This window comes from Aureococcus anophagefferens (assembly GCF_000186865.1).
Source record: "Aureococcus anophagefferens unplaced genomic scaffold AURANscaffold_19, whole genome shotgun sequence".
NCBI lineage: Eukaryota > Pelagophyceae > Pelagomonadales > Pelagomonadaceae > Aureococcus > Aureococcus anophagefferens.
This window is the reverse complement of record NW_008705579.1, coordinates 287,134-302,006: the sequence shown is the minus strand read 5'-3', so window position 1 is coordinate 302,006 and position 14,873 is coordinate 287,134. Positions and strand designations below refer to the sequence as shown.

At 69.1% G+C, this 14,873-nt stretch overlaps 5 protein-coding genes across 5 annotated transcripts; 2 read left to right on the top strand and 3 right to left on the bottom strand.

Moving 5' to 3' along the window:
• Positions 1 to 80: 80 nt before the first annotated feature.
• AURANDRAFT_15678 (hypothetical protein) lies at positions 81 to 620 on the bottom strand (the record flags this gene model as incomplete). The annotated part of the gene is made up of 1 exon (XM_009041136.1): positions 81 to 620. A coding segment is annotated over one exon (540 nt), but the record flags the coding sequence as incomplete, so codon positions are not given.
• Positions 621 to 4,216: 3,596 nt separating this feature from the next.
• AURANDRAFT_66058 (hypothetical protein) lies at positions 4,217 to 5,137 on the bottom strand (the record flags this gene model as incomplete). Its single annotated transcript, XM_009041135.1, has 1 exon — positions 4,217 to 5,137. The coding sequence occupies one exon, from the start codon at positions 5,135 to 5,137 to the stop codon at positions 4,217 to 4,219; it is 921 nt and encodes a 306-aa protein (XP_009039383.1).
• Positions 5,138 to 6,226: 1,089 nt separating this feature from the next.
• Positions 6,227 to 8,067, top strand: AURANDRAFT_54429 (hypothetical protein; the record flags this gene model as incomplete). Its single annotated transcript, XM_009041229.1, has 2 exons — positions 6,227 to 6,612; positions 7,824 to 8,067. The coding sequence occupies 2 exons, from the start codon at positions 6,227 to 6,229 to the stop codon at positions 8,065 to 8,067; spliced, it is 630 nt and encodes a 209-aa protein (XP_009039477.1).
• Positions 8,068 to 8,246: 179 nt separating this feature from the next.
• AURANDRAFT_72116 (expressed protein) lies at positions 8,247 to 10,860 on the bottom strand (the record flags this gene model as incomplete). The annotated part of the gene is made up of 3 exons (XM_009041134.1): positions 8,247 to 8,689; positions 8,818 to 10,204; positions 10,396 to 10,860. The coding sequence occupies 3 exons, from the start codon at positions 10,858 to 10,860 to the stop codon at positions 8,247 to 8,249; spliced, it is 2,295 nt and encodes a 764-aa protein (XP_009039382.1).
• A 242-nt stretch (positions 10,861 to 11,102) lies between these two features.
• On the top strand, positions 11,103 to 11,931 carry AURANDRAFT_59271 (hypothetical protein; the record flags this gene model as incomplete). The annotated part of the gene is made up of 3 exons (XM_009041230.1): positions 11,103 to 11,114; positions 11,287 to 11,685; positions 11,716 to 11,931. The coding sequence occupies 3 exons, from the start codon at positions 11,103 to 11,105 to the stop codon at positions 11,929 to 11,931; spliced, it is 627 nt and encodes a 208-aa protein (XP_009039478.1).
• Positions 11,932 to 14,873: the final 2,942 nt, after the last annotated feature.

The window sequence follows — 14,873 nt, the reverse complement described above, 5'->3', positions numbered from 1 at the left end:
GGCGGGTTGCGGAAGGCGACGAAGGCGAGGATCTTGATCTTGAAGCGCCGGAGCTTCACCGACAAGACGTTCCGGACGTCGCGCTGCTTCACCTGGCTCTCGACGGCCTTGCAGAACTCGGCGTTCTCGTGGCGCGCCGCGGAGAAGGCCGCCTTGCTCAGCATGAAGAGCTCGCAGAAGCTCAACGCCGTGATCGTCGCGGACCGGCGCGCGCCCGTGATGATCGCCGCCTCGCCAAAGTAGTCGCCCGTTTTGAGTTCCGCGACCTTGATGAGCTGCTTCGTCTGCTTCTCCCGGATGGTCACGGCGAGCTTCCCGCGCACGCAGAAGTACATCGTGTCGCCGTGCTCGTCCTCGGCCATGATGATCTGGTCGGGCACGGCGATGCGGTGCTCGAGGCGCTGCACGAGGTTGATGACCGCGTAGGGGTTCAGGGCCTTGAAGAGGGGGCAGCTCATGATGAACTTGCGCTTCACGGCGAGGGCGAGCTTGAGCTTTAAAGTTTCCGTCAGGTCGCCGAAGAGCGCGTCGTCGGTGACGGACGACGCGTTCCAGAGGTAGTCGTAGTACGCGTGGATCGACTCCCGCAGCGACTCCGGCACCTTGTTGTGGCGCAGGTACGTCGTCATGCGGCTCCGCTTCTCCCGGTGCTGGGCGGCGACGACGTCCGCGTTCGCCAGCAGCGACGTCACGGAGCCCGTGATCGTCGCCGTCATGAAGATGCCGACGAGCACGGCCGCGGTCGAGTAGTAGGTCTGCGCCGCGTTCTCGGGCTTCATGTAGTTGCCCAAGACGGCCATGGTCGCCCAGTAGTAGGACTGGGCCCACTTCCAGGCCACGTGGCGCGACCGGCCGTGGCGCGCGTAGTACGCCCAGTCGATGGGGTCGAAGCCTGTGTGCAAATCAAATCTTCAACCCGACTTCAATGTGCGCGTATGCGAATGTTTTGACACGAGCACTTCCGCCGTGCTTCGAGAACTCGCTAAGAGCAATCGATTCGTCCAAAAATCAGCCGAATCGACTTCGATTTGACCGAGCTAGAGAATTCTCAAGTTTGGTCGGGACCACCCAAACCAGTGGTTGAATTCCACACAGGTCGAAGCCCGGGTCGTCCTCGTCGTGCTGCTCGCCGTACTTGCGCCCGACGAAGTGGTAGCCGCAGGCGAGGTAGTGGAGCACGAGCACGAAGAAGGCCACGAGCTTGGCGATGCGGAAGACGATGGGGTCCATGCCCAGGCCCCGGATGATGAGCGGCGACTCCTGCGACTTCGACACGGCCGCGTCCCTGGACAGCTTGACGACGCGCAGGAGCTTCACGGTCTGGATCACCGTGAAGATGCGGTGGAGGCCGTCCATGCGCCGGGGCATGACGTGGCTCAGCGCGAACTGGACGGTCCAGACGGGCGCGAGCGCGGTCACGTTGAAGAAGCGAAAGTAGCGGCCGCGCCGGTCCGTCTCCTCCTCGTCGTCGTCGTCGTCGCCGCCGCGGGTGCGCCGGTCCCGCTCCTGGGCGTAGTAGTCCCGCGCGCAGGAGAGCTCCACGAGCACGTTGAAGACGCCGACGACCCAGGGCAGCACCGTCGGCATGCGGAACGTCAAGAACACGGGCACCATGAAGACGACGTACAAATTCGCGATCTCGCGCAGGCCGTGCTCCAGCGCCGGCAGGAGGTGCTGCAGCAGTTCCGTGGGCGACCCGTCGAGCATGAACTCGTGGTAGGCGTCGTGGGACACGCCGTGCGCGCCGGAGCCGCCGCCGTCCTCGGACTTGTCCGACGGGCTCTCGGGCTCCTCCGGCGGCTCGGGCTCGACCTTGGGCGACGCGACCTTCATGACGCCCTTGGACATCATGCGCTTCAGCGGGCCGCCGCCGCCGTCGCCGTCGCCGTGCTGGAGGCGCCGCGCCTCGGAGAGCCGCGCGACGCGCCCCGGCGTCTGCGCGGACTCGTTGACGGCGTCGACGACGGCGACGGACACGTCCTCGCCGTTGGCGCCCGTGCCGAGCTTCTTCGCCAACGCCCCGCCGGCCGTGCGGTCCACGGCCGACGCCTCGGACGCCTCGGACTCCTTCTTCGACGGCTCCGGCGCGACGGCGATCGTCGACGGCCGCGAGGCCTTCTCCATGACGGACGCGCGGAGCCGCTCGGGCAGCTTGGGCGTCGAGCTCTTCTCCTCCTCCTCCTCGTGCTCCTCGCTCATGACGTCCAGATTCGCCGCGCGCGACGCGCGCCGCGGCTCCGTCGCCGCGGACGACGCCTGCGCGGACGAGATGCGCCGGCTGAAGGGCGAGCCGCCGGTCGCGGAGGCCCGGCCCTCGCCGGGCTTCGTCGAGAAGCGCCGCGCGGTGCCCGTCGCGGACTGCGCGGTCTTGGCCATGGACTTCTTCATCGACGTCGCCAATTTGGCCATGCGGAGCGTCCGCGAGACCGCGCGCGCGTGCTTGGCGAGCTTTTTTTCTTCCTTCTTGGGCTTCTCGGGCGAGACGTCGCGCTTCGGCGACGCGGCGGGCGCGAGGCGCGACGGCCGCGGCCGCGCGTTCGACGGCCGCGCGGCGGACGAGCTCCGGACGTAGCTGGCCCGCCCGACCTGCGACTTGCGCTCGATCTGTGACTTGCGCTTGTCGTCGTCGCGCTGCATCTCCTCGGCGTAGGACATGAGGGCGAGGCGCGCGGCCTCGGTCATGGGCGGCTTCTCGGGGGGCTTGTCGTCGGCGTCCGACGCGGGCGGCGAGTCGCGCGGCGCCGCGCGCGACTGGCGCCGCGCGGCGGCCGCGCGGCCGTCGACCATGTCGCTGAACTCGGTCTGCATGACCTCCTGGGCGACGACGTCGACGGACGCGTTGCTCGACTGGCGGCTGAACGTGGAAAACCGCCGCGACGACGCCGTCGAGAACTTGCGCGAGGCCATGGACGTCCGGCGGCCCGGCGGCGCCGCGGGCCGGTCGTCCTCGGAGACGGCGCTCCGGAAACTGCCGCCGCGGCCCCCGTAGGAGCTCGCGGCGCCGCCGCTGCCGCGGCGGCCGTACGCGCCGGACTGAAAGCTCGCGGGCGTGACGCCCGCCGGCACGTCCGCGAGCGTCTTGTAGGCGCCGACGGGCGTCGTCGCCTCGCCGCCGGACGCGCCGGACGCGCCGGAGTCGCGCGCCTCGCGCGCGGCGGCGATGGCGCCGCGCGCGCGGTCCTGGAGCAGGCTGAACAGCGCGTCCGTCTCGAGGAGCCGCTGCAGCGACGACGCCGCGACGAGGCGGTCGCCCGTGGGCCAGGTGCCGAGGTTCCCCTCGAGGGCCCGGCAGAGGTGCCGCAGCGTCACGTGGAGCGCCGACACGCTGTCCTGGAGGTCCGCGAGCGGGCTGCTCATCGCCTGCATCTCGCCGACCGCGTGCCAGCCGGGGCTCGTCGTCGTGGCGGACCGCCCGTCGCCGCTTCGCGGACCGTGGCGCACCCGATCCGCGCGCCCGGGGCAGCCGGTCCCGTGAGCGCCGCCGCCTAGAGGGCGCTTCTTCCAGCCGGGGCTCGCACCATTTTCGTTTCAGACCTGCGCCAACATTGCAACATTGACATAAATCCGCCGGGAGCTCGAGGTCAACTATTTGTGCAGCTCCGCTCGGTCGGCCCCTCGACGACGCCGCGCGCCTCGCGCCCCACTTCGCAAGCAGCATGGACCCCAGCTCGGTGAACATGGTCGACGCGCGGAACTTCGAGCCGACGGAGGTCGTCGTCCCGAACGCGAACGCGCCGCGCCGCGTCTCGCTGAATGCCGCGCGACCCTCGCCGCAATCGCCGCCTCGCCCATCGCATCGGTGGCCCCTCCGCCGCGTCGCGCGCATCGTGAAAGGCGCGCCCCTCGCGCGCGTCGCGCGCATCGCGCATCGCATCGGTGGACCCTCCGTCGCGTTTCGCGCGCATCGCGAACTGCGCGCCCCTCGCCGCGTCGCGCGTCGCGTCGGGGGCCTGGACGCGTCGCCTTTCGGACGCCGCGCGCTGCGCGCCCCTCGCCGCGTCGCGCGTCGCGTCGGGGCCCTGGACGCGGCGCTTTCGAACGCCGCGCGCTCCCCTCAGGTCGAGCCGGAGATGCCCATCGACCCGTTCCAGGAGGGCCACGCGGAGAAGCAGATCCACACGGACTTTTACCAGGGCTTCGACACGAAGGACCTGTCCGCCACGGACCTCAGCTGAAAAAGAGCGCTCGTTGTAATCATGTTGTGACCCCCAAAAAACTACGGGACGAGGAGCGCGGCGCGCACCTCGCCGAGGGCCGCGGCGTCGCAGGGGTGGGCCGCCTCGGCGGCGCTCGTCGCGAGGATGAAGATGGCCGTGTCGACGGGCACGCGCCGCGCCCTGGCGGTCCGCGCGTCGCGCCACGCGTGGTCCTCGCGGGGCACGCGGACCGCGCCGCGCTTGAAGCGGGAGCCGTCGACCGCGGCCCACGCGGCCTGGTCCGTCCAGACCGGCGCGACGAAGGCGAAGGCCAGCGCGTCCCGTCGCGCCTCCGCGGCGGCGAGGAGCGCGTCGCAGCGGCGCGCGGCCCGCAGCAGCGGCGCGGGCGCGAACGGCGGGTTGCACTCGAAGGCGCCGCGCCGCGGCGAGAAGTCGTAGAAGGAGCCCAGGGACCCGAAGGGCGCGTCGACGTCGGCGTGGGCCGAGCAGTAGCGCTCGTAGTAGGCGTTGAGCGGCGACGCGAAGCACTCGAAGTTCACGCCGAATCTGTCGCGGAGCGCGCGGAACGCGGCGCCCGGGAGTGCGGCCTGGAAGCCGCTGCCGCCGAGGGCGTCGTAGCGCATCGTCATCGCGAGGATGCACGCGTCGACGTCGGTAGGTTTCGTCCCCGCGCGGCGCGCGAGCTCCCGGAGTTTCGCGTCCACCTTTTCCGGGAGCTCCGCGGTCGCGTCGCCGCAGAAAAAGTGTCTGGCGCCGCCGTCCCGGCGCGCGACCGTCGTGGCCCGCGCGGTCGACGCCGTCGCGGCCGCGCGGCCCCACGCGGCGGCGACGGCCCTCGCGTGCTCGGCGACGATGGCGTCCGCTTCCGCCGCCGAGTGCTTCGACGCGACGAGGTCCGCCTTCAATTCATCGCCGCCGCCGCGAGGGAAGACGGGATCGCCCCCTTCGTCGCAGGCGAGGTGCCACCGCTCAAAGGCCATGGACGGGTACCTGTCGCCGCAGAGGCGGGAGAGGTTCTTCCGGACGCGAGCGACGCCGTCGCGCCGCGCGCGCTCCGCGGCGACGGACGGTGTTATGTGTTTCGGTGGCGGTTTGCTGATTCCGACGCTCGCCCAGAAGAAGTCCTCCTCGTGGTGTGTCTCGTCCCAGACGGGCTCGTCGGGCGGCGGCGCGAAGCGCTCCTCAAAATGGGCATCGGCGAGCTTTTTTTTTGCTTTCTTGGAGAGCGAGGCGTCGGCCGCCGTGAGCGGCGTTTTGTTGCCGCTGTCGGCGTCGTCTCGGGGGGCGGAGCGCTTCATTGGGCGGCTCGGTGTGCGCGCCTTGATGAGCCAGCTTTTTGGTCCGTGGCAATAAGGTCTTTCAGCGATGACCATCTATATGTACTGGGAGCAGCTTGAAATTCGCGGCGCGAAATGAGCGACAAGAAGGCTACGGGAGACGGCGAGATGAACGAGCCTGAGTGGATGGTGAAGAAGCGGGAGTATGAACAGCGGATGGCCCGGGTGAAGAACGCCAAGCTCCGCCTGACCTGCACCATCTGCGGCGAGAAGGCGAAACTCCCATGCCCCTGCGGCACGGCTCAATATTGTACGGTCGCCTGCCAGAAGGTCGACTGGCGCGAGCGGGGCCACAAGAAGGTCTGTAAGGAGATCCGGGCGCGCGCGGAGGCGCCGACGCCCCCGCCGTCGCCGCCGCGGGACGTGTTCTACGGCCCCGCGCCCCGGTCGCACGCCGACGAGATCCGCGCGCGCATCGCCGCGGAACACGAGGCCGCTCGTGCCCTGCGAGAGGCGAACCCGGAGCCTGAGCCGCTGTCGGCGCGTCTTGGATCGCGATGCCCGATCTGCATGGAAAACTGGGACGTGAATTTCTTGCCCGTCCTTCGCCCCTGCTGCTGCCGCACGGTCTGCCGATCGTGCGAAAACAAAATCTACCCCCAGGCGTGTCCTCTCTGTCGAACGCCTTGCGCCAGGACTGAAGCGGAACAGCTGGCTCGATTGCGTCGCCACGCGGAAAACGACGTGCCCGAAGCGATTGGAGCGTTGGGCAGTGCCTATGAAAATGCCACGATGGGTCTCAAGAAATCGACGAAGAAAGCCGCTAAGCTTTACCGTCGCGCTGTGGAGCTTGGAAACGTGCAGTCGATGACGAATCTCGGAGCCCTATACGCGCAAGGCGAGGGCGTTAAGCTGGACCGTCGGAAGGCGACGCAGCTCTATCGCATGGCTTCGGACGGGGGCTCTGCCATGGCGGCGCAGAACTTAGGAGCATTGATCGCGGACGGGCCACGGGACGCGCGAGATCACGTCGAGGCGTTCAAGTATTTCAAGCTCGCAGCGGACCGCGGCCTGCACATGAGCTTCAACTCGATGGGCGTCTGCTACGAATGCGGTGAGGGTGTCGAGCGTGATCTGGATGAGGCCAGGCGCTGGTACACTCGCGCGACCAACACGCAGTTCAAAGACGGCGCCATGCAGGGGCTCGCGCGCCTTGATAGGCTCGCGCGAAGCCCGGGGAGGCGCCACACTCGCGCGCCTTGATAGCCTTCTCCTTATCCTCCTCGTCATTATTTGGGGCGGAGCGCGTCATTGGGAGGCGTCTGATGGGTCAACTAGCTGCTACCTAGGTAAGCTGCAATCGAAGGGAGGGAGGCCCGGCCAGCGGGGCTGTGGCGACGATCGACCCACCGACTGCCTCGGACTGAGCGCATCGAGGACGCGCGCGGGAACACCATGAGCTCTGAAAACGCGCTAGCGGATGACACGGCAAATTGGCGCGACAAAGCTCTCGCCGACAAGAAGAAGGAGTACGAAGTGAAGAAGGCCCGGGCGAAAGCACTCAGGCTCCGCCTGACCTGTACGATATGCGGAGAGAAGGCCAAGCTCAACTGCCCCTGCGGGACGACACAGTGCGCGCCCGGCGCGTGCGACGCGCGCGAACGGGTCGGGGGCGGCTCGACGCGCCCGCCCGGGCGCGCCGTAACGCGCGACCCGGCAGGTACTGCTCGACGAACTGTCAACGCATCGACTGGCGCGACCGCGGCCACCGGAAGGCGTGCAAGAAGATCCGAGACGAGCGCGCGGCGGAGGCCGCGCGGGCGGAGGCCCCGACGCCCCCGCCGTCGCTCCCTGTCTACGGCCCTGCGCCCCGGTCGCACGCCGACGAGGTCCGCGCGCGCATCGCCGCGGAGCACGAGGCCGCTCGTCTGCGACGCGAGGCGAACCCGGAGCCGAAGCCGTGGTGCGCGCGTGCCGGGTCGCGGTGCCCGATATGCCTCGAGAATTGGGATGTGAATGAGCATAGTTCGCTTCGCCCCTGCTGTTGTCGGATGATCTGCGTGTCTTGCGAAGGCAAGCTTTCCATCGACGTACCGTGCCCTCTTTGTCGCGCGCCGTATCCGAAAACGGACGCGGCCCACCTAGCTCTGATTCGTCGTCACGTGGAGAACGACGTTCCCGAAGCCGTCGACTGTTTGGGAGACGCGTATCGGGCCGGGGACCTGGGTTTGGTGAAAAATGACAAAAAGGCATGCAAGATATTCAAACGGGGGGTTGAACTCGGTTACGTGGGCTCGATGCTGAATCTCGGTCAAATGTACAAACACGGACTCGGCGTCAAGCGCGACTTAAAGAAGGCGACGCAGCTGATGCGCATGGCCGCGGAGAGTGGTCTTGCGATGGCGCAGCAGAACCTTGGAGCGCTGTTGGCCATGCAGGCGATGCACGTCGAGGCTGTGCAATATTTTACGCGGGCGGCGGAGCAAGGACATATTTGCAGCTTCTTCTCGCTTGGTATCTGCCATGAGCTTGGCCAGGGCGTTCCGCGAGATCCAGCGTCCTGTGGCCGTGACGATTTTCGAGAGATTTTGACCGTGAAAACGAAGGGAAATCGTCACCGACACATCTGGTAGGCGAGATCTGATCAAGGCCATCAACTGGTACGAGCGAGCGGCCGACGGGGGATATGAGCAGGCCAGGGAGGCGCTCACTCGCTGCCAGCTCATGTATCATCTACCTGGAGAGCGCTAACTCCACAACCCCAGATGCAATAAACGAAGCACACAACCACCCATACTCACGCGCGAACTACCTAGTCCTCGTCGTCGTCGTCGTCGAGCTCCTCGTCGTCGTCGTCGTCGCCGACGGCCGCGGCGACCATCTGCATGACCGCGTCGGGGATGCCCTCCTCGCCGTTCTCCGCGGCGGCGGCGACCATCTGGAGGAGGGCCTGCTCGTGGTCGTCGTCGTCGTCCTCGCCGTCGCCGTCGAGGACGAGGTAGATGTTGTCGTCGTCGTCGTCGTCGTCGCCGTCGGAGTCGAGGTCGTCGTCGTCGTCGTCGTCGTCGTCGCCCGCGTCGCCGCCCGGGCCGATGGGGAAGTCGTCGAGGAGGTCGTCGTCGTCGAGGTCGTCGGCGTCGGGCGCGGCGTCGAGGGCCGGGAGCAGGTCGTGGCCGCCCAGGTTCACGAGCTCCTCGCGGCCCCGGGGCAGCTTCGCGAGCGCCGAGAGGACGCCGAAGACCGTCGTGTCGACGCCTGGGCAGCAAAAGGGTGATTCAACGTCGCTTCAACGTGAGTAATCCGCGCGCGCGCGTTCCGGAAAAAGCATCCACGCTTCGAGACCGTTCTGAGAGATGATCGCTCGTCCAAAAATCAGCCGAAACGAGCGGAAAACGGCCGAGATATGAGCCTTTGAAGTTGGGAATTTCGCTCTCTTTTGCTGCCCTGGTCGACGCGGTCCGCGCCGTAGAAGAAGCGGTCGTCGTCCAAGGGCCGGTGCGCCTGGGCGCGGCGCTCGACCTTCAGGAGCACGTCCACGAAGGCCAGGTTCGCGCGGTCGCCGAGGAGCGCCTCCGCGTCGCGCGGCGCGCCGGCCCGCGACGCGACGAACGCCGCGAGGCTGTCGACGGCGTGGAGCCAGGGCCCCGGGTGCGTCCGCGGCGGCGGGCCCAGGCCACCCAAATGCTCGACGGCGCGGCGCGCGAGCGCCGCGGGGCAGTCGACGAGCGCGGCCGCCTGGCGGGACGTCCGGTTCGCCCTTTGCTGCTGGAGCTGCTGCTGCTGCTGGGGCGTGAGCCCGTGCTCGCCGTCGAGCATGTGGTTCAGCAGCTCCTCGTCGTCGTCCTCCGCCGCCGCGGCGTCGCACTCCGCGAGGTAGAGCGACACCTGCTCGAGGCACGCCGACGCGTCCGCGACGGCCTGCAAGGCCTTGTCCGACGCGGCGTCGCCGTACGTCGCCGCGGGCAGCAGCACGTCGGCGTTCCGCAGGACGTCGGCGCAGACCCGGGGCGCGCCGACGTTGACGAGCTCGTCGGGGCAGGAGTCGGCGACGAGCGCCAACGCCGCGACGCGGTCGCGCGCCTCGGCCGTGCACCGCTTCGCCGCCGCCGCGTCGGCGACGGCCTCGCGCGCGGCGTCGACGACGTGGCGCGCGAAGCTGAGCTTGCGGCTCGCGGAGCGGTCGTCGTCCTGGGGCAGGTGCAGCCCGTGGGTCACGGCGAACTGGGCCGCGTGGCGCGCGCGGCGCCGGGCGTCGGGCCGCCCGTCCGTCGATTTGTGCCCAAAGTCGCACGCGAACGACACGAGCCGCTCCAGCGGGCAGGCCGACACCTGATCCACGTAGTCCGGGTCGCCCGTGGACGTGAGGTAGAGGAGCTGGGCGCCGAGCTCCCGCGACGCGTCGGACGTCGCGTAGTCGCGGCTGCCGGCGCGGAGGTGGTCGCCCGCGCGCGCCGCGCGGCCGACGGACGACGCGCGGCGCTTCGACTGGCCCGCCTCGAGCATCGGCAAGGGCGCCAGCACGGCGTCGGCGCAGGCCCGGGCGACGCCGAGCTGGCGGAGCTGGGCCACCAAAGCCTTGCACGACATGCGCTTCTTGGCCACCGATAACAGCTGCACGAGCGCCCACGCGCACGCCTCCTTCGGGCCCCAGCCCGCGCTCCGCGACGCGTCTAAATCGTCGGACTCCCCGAAGGCCACGGCGAACAGGCTCGCGTGGCCGCAGGCGCCGATGATCGCGTGCGCGTTCGACCAGCCGGACTCGGAGCGGACCTGGGCGGGGAAAGGGTGCGAAATTCCCAACTTCTATCTCGGCCGGTTTCCGCTCGTTTCCGCTGATTTTTGGACGAGCGATCATCCCTCGGAGCGCTCTCGAAGCGTGGATGCTTTTTCCGGAACGCGCGCGCGCGGAACACTCACGTTGAAGCGAAGTTGAATCACCCTTGTGCCGCCCCGGAGCGGACGCACGAGTAGCCGAGCGAGAAGGCCGCGCGCGCGCAGGACGCGCCGAGGCCCTCCCGCAGCGTCTGCGTGCACCCGGGGCAGAGCTGGCGCAGCAAGCCGCCGGAGGCCGCCATGGCCCGGTAGCTGCTGAGCTGCTCGACCATCGCCGCGATGTTCGCGTCGCTGAGCTTGGGCGCCTCGGCCGTCCGCGCCCAGTTCTCGAAGGACGTGTCGTCGCCGGAGCGCGCGATCATGGCGCGGATGCCCACGTGGCCGCTCAGCGTCTCGAAGGGCCAGCGCGCGCGCCGCGTCGCGCGCGACACGCCGGACAGGAGCTTGACGTCGTTCAGGGAGACGCAGGCCTCGAGCACGAGCTCGACGAGGCTCGGGTCGAGGAAGACGTGGCGGCTCGCCGTGCCGGCGACGCTCAGGCCGCGCTTCCGACGCGGGGTCGGGGTCAGCTTGTGGGCCTCGCACGTCGACATGCCGAACGAACACGGGCGTCGAGCTTATCGACGTTTGAGTGGGGCGGCCTTGCCCACGCCTTGGCGTCAACATCTACATCCACAAGTCGGTCCACCGTAAGCCGCTTCATTTCGAACTCGCCTCGCTGCCCATCACCGGCCGTAGCGTCCGTGCGCCGCCCGCGCCCGCTCCGACGCGCCGCGGCCTGGCCGTCCTCAGCGTTCCGCGCCGCCCGCAGGTGTCTCGAGCGCTCTTCGGCACCATGGGCTTGCTCGTGCGGCCCCCGCGTCTCTGGCGTCGACCATCCCTGGAAAATGCAGCGGGGCAGCCCCCGGGGGCCGGGGACGGGCCGGCGCGGCGCGCCCAGCCGGTTCCGGGCGGGCCCGGGGCGCGCGCGCCGGGGCGCCGCGCGCGGCCGGCGCGAGGCGTCCTCCCCCCGCGCGCAGACACTCCTGCGGAAGCTCAAGCGCACGGACAACGAGGCGCGCATCCTCGTGCTCGGCCTCGACAACAGCGGGAAGACGACGATCCTCAAGAAGCTGAGCGAGGAGGACATCTCCCACATCATGCCCACGCAGGGCTTCAACATCAAATCCCTCATGCAGGACGGCTTCAAACTCAACGTGTGGGACATCGGAGGCCAGAAGTCGATCCGCCCCTACTGGCGCAACTATTTCGACCAAACCGACGCGCTCGTCTACGTCATCGACTCGGCGGACTCGAGGCGCATGGAGGAGACGGCGACGGAGCTCGGCCAGCTCGCGCGTCCCGCCGCGTCCTTCGGTCGGGCGCGCGCGGCGGCCGCCGCTTCCGCGCGCGCCGCGCGCCGCGGTCCTCGGGGTCCGGTGCCGCGCGCGACGCCCGACCCCCCCTAGGTCGACGAGGCGAAGCTGTCGGAGATCCCCGTGCTCTGCTTCGCGAACAAGTGCGATCTGATGAACGCCATGGAGGAGGAGGAGATCGAGGAGAACGTGAACCCGGTGCTCAAGGGCCGCAACTTCAAGATCCAAAAGTGCTCCGCGAAGACGGGCGTCGGCCTCCAGGACGGCATGGAGTGGCTCGTCGACCAGCTCAACAACGGCGCCGACTGAGCGCGCCCAAAGGGCGGCGCGGGCGCGCTCCGCCGGGGATCCGGTGTTCCGGGACGCGCCGCGCCGCGCGTCCGCGCGCGGGCGCCCGGAGTCACCGCCCCGGCGGCGAGCGCCGCGGCGGCCCCGCGCCGCCCATCCAAGAAAAGCAAGGCGCCCTCGCCGGCGGCGCCGACGCGAACGACGAAACAATCAGCCGCGCGCGTCCCCATCCCGACGCGCGGGGCCACCCGACCTTCTAATTTCCCGAATCTACGATGAGGATGATGCGGGGCTTGGTGGTATCGGCGTGGCGGATGTGAGGCTTCGAATCTAAGCTTCGACTGGGAAACTTGACTTCAAGGTGCCTTGCTTGTGGCAAAACCTCATTGGCTATTGAGATGGCCATGGCAGCGCGTCTTCTTCTTCCGCTCCTCGGCCTCGCGGCCGCAGCTCCGACGGCGGAGCGCATTACGAGCCTCCCGGGCTATGGCAAACCCCCGAGCCCGCAGTACTCCGGCTGGCTCAAGGGCGGGAACGCGACGTCCGGCGGCATGAGCACCCTCCACTACTGGTTCGCGGCCTACGAGGGCGCGGACGACTGGCGCACGAAGCCCGTCGTCCTCTGGCTCAACGGCGGGCCCGGGTCGTCGTCCCTCCTCGGCTTCATGCAGGAGGCGGGCCCGCTGCTCGTCGGCCAGGGCGGCGCGCTCGTCGAGAACCCGTGGTCGTGGACCAAGGTCGCGAACGTCTTCGCGCTCGAGGCCCCCGGCGGCGTGGGCTTCTCCTACTGCGAGGCGCAGAAGACCGGCGGCCACTGCGGCTGGACGGACAAGACCACGGCGAAAGCGAACGCGAACGCCGTCCGCGACTTCTTCGTCAAGTTCCCCGAGCTCGCGGACAACGACTTCTTCATCACCGGCGAATCCTACGCGGGCGTGTATTGCCCGACGCTGGCCCGCGAGCTCGTCGACGGCAACGACGCGGGCGCGACGCCGCGCGTGAATCTCGTGGGCATGGCCGTCGGCGACCCGTGCACGGACAACGCCGCGCAGAAGGATTCCATGGACATGCTCTGGTACGGCCACAAGCACGGCTTCGTGCCCGACGACGATTTTACGCTGCTCTGGAACGAGTGCGGCGGCCGCGTGGCGCGCGACGTGGACCCCGCGGGCGGCCTGCGGGCGGCGCCGACGCTCCGGGAGAGCGAGAACGCGACGTGCCTCGCGGCGCACCGCAAGTTCCTGCTGACGACGTCGCGGTCCTTCTCCCAGACCTGGGCGAAGGGGTTCATCAACGACGTGTCGCTCTACGGCGTGTCGGCGCTCGTGCGCTGGGACGTGCCCGGGTCGCTCAACTACGAGCAGGCCTCGTGGCTCAACTCGGAGGACGTGCGCGCGGCGCTCCACGTGTCCGACGCGCCGTCAAAGGACTGGCCGGGGCCGTCGGACGCCTGGGTCTACGAGTCGTCCTACGCGGCGTGCTCGGGCATCGCCCGCGACGCCGAGCACCCGAGCATGATCGACTTCTACGAGTATTTGGCGCCGAAGCTGCCGGGCGCGATCCGGGGCAGGAAAAGAGTGATTCAAGTTCGCTTCAACATGAGTGTTCCGCGCGCGCGCGCGTTCCGGAAAAAGCATCCATGCTTCGAGACCGTTCCGAGAGATGATCGCTCGTCCAAAGATCAGCCGAAACGAGTGGAAAACGACCGAGATAGGAGCCTTTGAAGTTGGGAATTTCGCACCCTTTTGCTGCCCAGGCACAATTCTCGTCTTCAACGGCGACACGGACCCCTGCGTGTCCTACGAGGGCACGCGGACGGCCATCAAGGCGGTCGGCTTCGCCGAGGTTAGTGCCTACCGGCCCTGGTTCTTCAACGCGACGGCGGCGGCCGCGGCCTTCATCACGGAGGAGAAGGACATCTTGTTCGGTCCGGACCTCGCGACGGAAGCCGCGGGGCCGCAGCTCGGCGGCCACGTCGTCGACTACGACCACGGCCTATCGTTCGCCACGGTCCACGGCAGCGGCCACATGGTGCCCCAGTTCCGCCCGCGCGCGTCGCTCACGTTCATCGCGCACGTCCTCAAGAACGCGCCCCTCGCGCCGCCGCTCCCGGGTGACGCCGAGCTCGCGGCCATGTCCGACGACGACTTCGACGCGTTCCTCGACACGTGGGTCGGCGACGCCCAGACCGCCGCCTACATCTAGGCGCGAGCCGAGTAGACTGCGACGCGTCCGAGGCGTCGCGCAGGCGGTCGGGAGGCCGTCCGGAGCGCCCACCCGCGTTTTGACGCGTCCTCGACCTCGAGCGAGGTCGTCCGGTGCGGGCTCGTCCAAATCATCAGGTCCACCGACCCCTCGGTCGCTGGGCGCTTCCCCTACCCAGCCGCCGCGCCGCTCCCGCCACGGGCGCCCGCGCGTCGACGACCATGTTCGACCCGGCGAAGCTCGCGGCGAACAACACGCTCAAGGACGCGACGGCGCGCGTCGTGAGCTGGATCAAGGAGATGCTCCCGCCGGACATCCGCGGCGCTTTGAACGCGCGCGCGGACCACGTGATGATCAACGCGCGGGAGGTGGCCTGCGGGGACCCGGACTGCAGCCCCATCGACGTCGTGCTGGCGCTCCTCTTCTACAACGGGCGACGAGCGATGACGGGCCTACCCATGGAGATGAACCGCGTGCGCCGCGAGGACATCGCGTCGACGCTCGAGGACATGCACGACGAGCTCATGGCCTGCCACAACGACACGCTCTGGGTGCCGCCGTCCCAGCTCGGCCCGCCGCCGCTGTCCGCGGCGGGAAACGCGGCGCTCGAGAAGATCGCCGCGGTCATCTCCGAACAACTATTGCCGCTGAGCGCGAGCGACGTCACGGGCGTCTGCGCCATGGCCATGGACCTGCTGGAGCAGATCGAGGAGGACACGAACCGGCCGCCGCCGGCGCCCGTGCGGCCCGGCGCGGGC